We start from the raw sequence: 2,988 nt of genomic DNA on the forward strand, positions 1-2,988 counted from the left end.
ATGTCGACATTAGGAGGCTATTACGTTGACTCGCGTCTTCCTCCCGAGCAGGAGGACATGGCACCGAGGTATGCAGCCGCAGGGGTGGAACAGGCAGGGCACACGATGCTAACTGAATATGGCGGACCAGATTCTTGCCCTTTGCAGGCAAAATCGTCTATTTTCGGGGGATCCTGGAGTCCCATTTCGGCCCAGCCCCCGCACACGGTGACACCGACCTACATCCACCACCACTACACGACCGGAGACACCGATGGAATGTTTGCGCGCTCCTGGGCGTTGGACCCGGTCTCCGCGTCCCTGTGTCTAACGGGATTACCGACCACGGCCATGCATTATGACATCAAATCCGAGCCCCTCGTTGGGAGTGGTGACTGCACAACTTTGGAAACGCACACACCTCTTCTGCCTGACATTGAAAACGGGACGTCTCTCACGGAGATTTCCTGTGAGACCAGCACGTCCAACTCGTCGAAGCCTGCAGCGGTGGAGAGCGCGTCCGAAGTAAAGAAGATATTAGATCCAAGTAAGCTATATATGCAGATTTATACATTTTGTCTTTATAATGCGCAACGAGTTCAGCACCGGCCTCGAATCGCTTGTCTCCTTAATATGCCTATTATTAGGCTATATCGACCAGTTTAGCCTGTATGTATCAGGTCCATAGCAAGCATATACAATAGGCTATAATGGAGACAATTATTAGGCTATCCTATAGGAGTGTATGACGTATCAGTTACCTTTGTATGAATTCATTTCCCTTCCTGCTGGTCAATAGACGTTTTCCACTCGATAGTCACTCTATTCTGGACAGGATCTGGTAGAGATTTTTTGCTATATTGTCTCACTATTATGCAATGATACACCACGCAGTTCTCGTTTTCAGTAGAAATAAAACATATCCAAAAAGCTATTTGGGTGTGTGGTAAACATCACTCTGTAATCGATTTTACATTTACGTTTATTTGTATGTATTTATAATTATCATAATGTGCTGCTATTCCTGCGAACAGATCAGAAAGTTTACTCGAAAAGGGCACTGCATTATTTTGGAAAGAGCAGCATTATCCGTCAGTAAAGCATAACTTAGGCCATCAGTTAACTATACTTTCACACTGGCGTCCCTATTTTGGACATGCTATTATAGGCAAATTCTTAAAAAACTAATGTGCTACAAAATAGCACATCTATAGGCTCTATAGCTCAAAAGGGAGCCTGCTGCAGATAGCCATATGCTATTTTCGTTGACGTATATGACGAAGTAGCCTATACAGGGCTTACGTACAGCAGGGGTCTTCAACGTTTTCAGGCCTTAGCTGAGAGAGAGAGATGAAGCAGGGACCCCCACTACATATTGTAATTGCAGAATAAACTTTTCCATAGATTTCATAGACTTGTTTGGCAACACTATCATTGTGTAGTGTTGTGTTGGATTCACGTTAATGTGTATTTTCAGGCAGTTAATCACTCAACCCCCCCCCCCCCCACAAAAAAACATCATTGCTGAAAATAGCCAATCTGAAAATGGCAGATCTACAAGCTCAGTCACAACCCTCGCAGCAACCCTCGCAGCGCTAGGCGTTGTGACTGAGCTTGTAGATCTGCTATTTTAGGCTAATGTTCCCCTCAGACCCCCTAGGTCAGTATTATGATTGTGAGCCAAATTCAACGTATTTTCTCACGGTGTTCCATCCTCCACTTCCAGATGAACCCTCATCGAACTGGCTTCACGCGAAATCGACCAGAAAAAAACGTTGCCCGTACTCAAAGTACCAGATACTCGAACTGGAGAAGGAGTTTCTGTTTAACATGTACCTCCCCCGCGACCGTAGATACGAAGTCGCAAGAACGCTGAATTTGACCGAGAGACAGGTCAAAATCTGGTTTCAGAACCGCCGCATGAAGATGAAGAAGGGGAACAAAGACCGGAGGAGAGACAATTAAATGGTGTTGCCTGTACTGTACCCTACCAGTGATGGAATAACATTCAGGCTGTAGGCCTAGTCTGTTTTCTTTCGAGGGAAGAAAGTCGAACAAAAATGTGAGTTTATCCATAATTTGCTTCAGCTATACACTCATAGGTGTTGTGTTGTTATTGTAAAGAAAAGAAAAGAAATGCTGGATCGTTTTCTATGATGTTCCGTGGTTCATATTTGTGAGAGGACATTTAATGCCCTGTCAGGATGTTAGGTGTTTTTGTGTTTAGTGCACAGAACCTAGTAAACTAGGCCATTTGCTTTTTGCATGAAGTCGAATTGAAATTGTCCGTGATTATTATGTGTATGCATTAACTACCTGAATGTTTTTGACTACCTATTTGCATAACGTTAAGTTATTGGTTTTTGCCATTGCAATGTTTATTTTTTTTAAATGCCAAGTTTTGACTCATTTGTGAATATATATGGGGCATCACTGTGCACTCTTAAAATACCTCGTTGTCAAGTCTTATGCGAAATAAAGAGTAGTTTGTATAGCAAACATTTATCTCCAAAGTGATATTCATTATTTGCACACACACAAAAAGCTAAACTGTGGGAGCGAAACTATTTAGAATTATCATAATCTATACATAGGACTAACTACTGAACTAATTTCAAAGTCTATATTTAATCTAAATATGCACACACATAATTTGAGAATAAAATACACCGGGTAATCCCTTGAAAAGCTTCTATAGCTATATGGCTGTATATTTAATTGTCTTCTTGATACCTGGCTGTATTAGAAAATATACAGTAACAGACATACACTTCTCTGTGTGTGTGTGTGTGTGTGTGTGTGTGTGTGTGTGTGTGTGTGTGTGTGTGTGTGTGTGTGTGTGTGTGTGTGTGTGTGTGTGTGTGTGTGTGTGTGTGTGTGTGTGTGTGTGTGTGTGTGTGTATGTATGTATGTATGTATATATATATATACATGTGTATATAAATATATATATATATATATATATATGTATGTATTAATACTGCATGAAGTGTGTAAATACAGGCTATA

General features: G+C 41.6%; 1 protein-coding gene across 1 annotated transcript; it reads left to right on the forward strand.

Annotated features, from left to right (window-relative positions):
- Window positions 1-1,944, forward strand: hoxa9b (homeobox A9b; the record flags this gene model as incomplete). Its single annotated transcript, XM_080425795.1, has 2 exons — window positions 1-526; window positions 1,706-1,944. 2 exons carry the CDS (start codon window positions 1-3, stop codon window positions 1,942-1,944), a joined length of 765 nt encoding a protein of 254 aa, XP_080281921.1.
- Between the last annotated feature and the right edge of the window lie 1,044 nt (window positions 1,945-2,988).

Source organism: Gymnoscopelus braueri (genome assembly GCF_963280865.1).
Source record: "Gymnoscopelus braueri genome assembly, chromosome: 4".
Lineage (NCBI taxonomy): Eukaryota > Metazoa > Chordata > Actinopteri > Myctophiformes > Myctophidae > Gymnoscopelus > Gymnoscopelus braueri.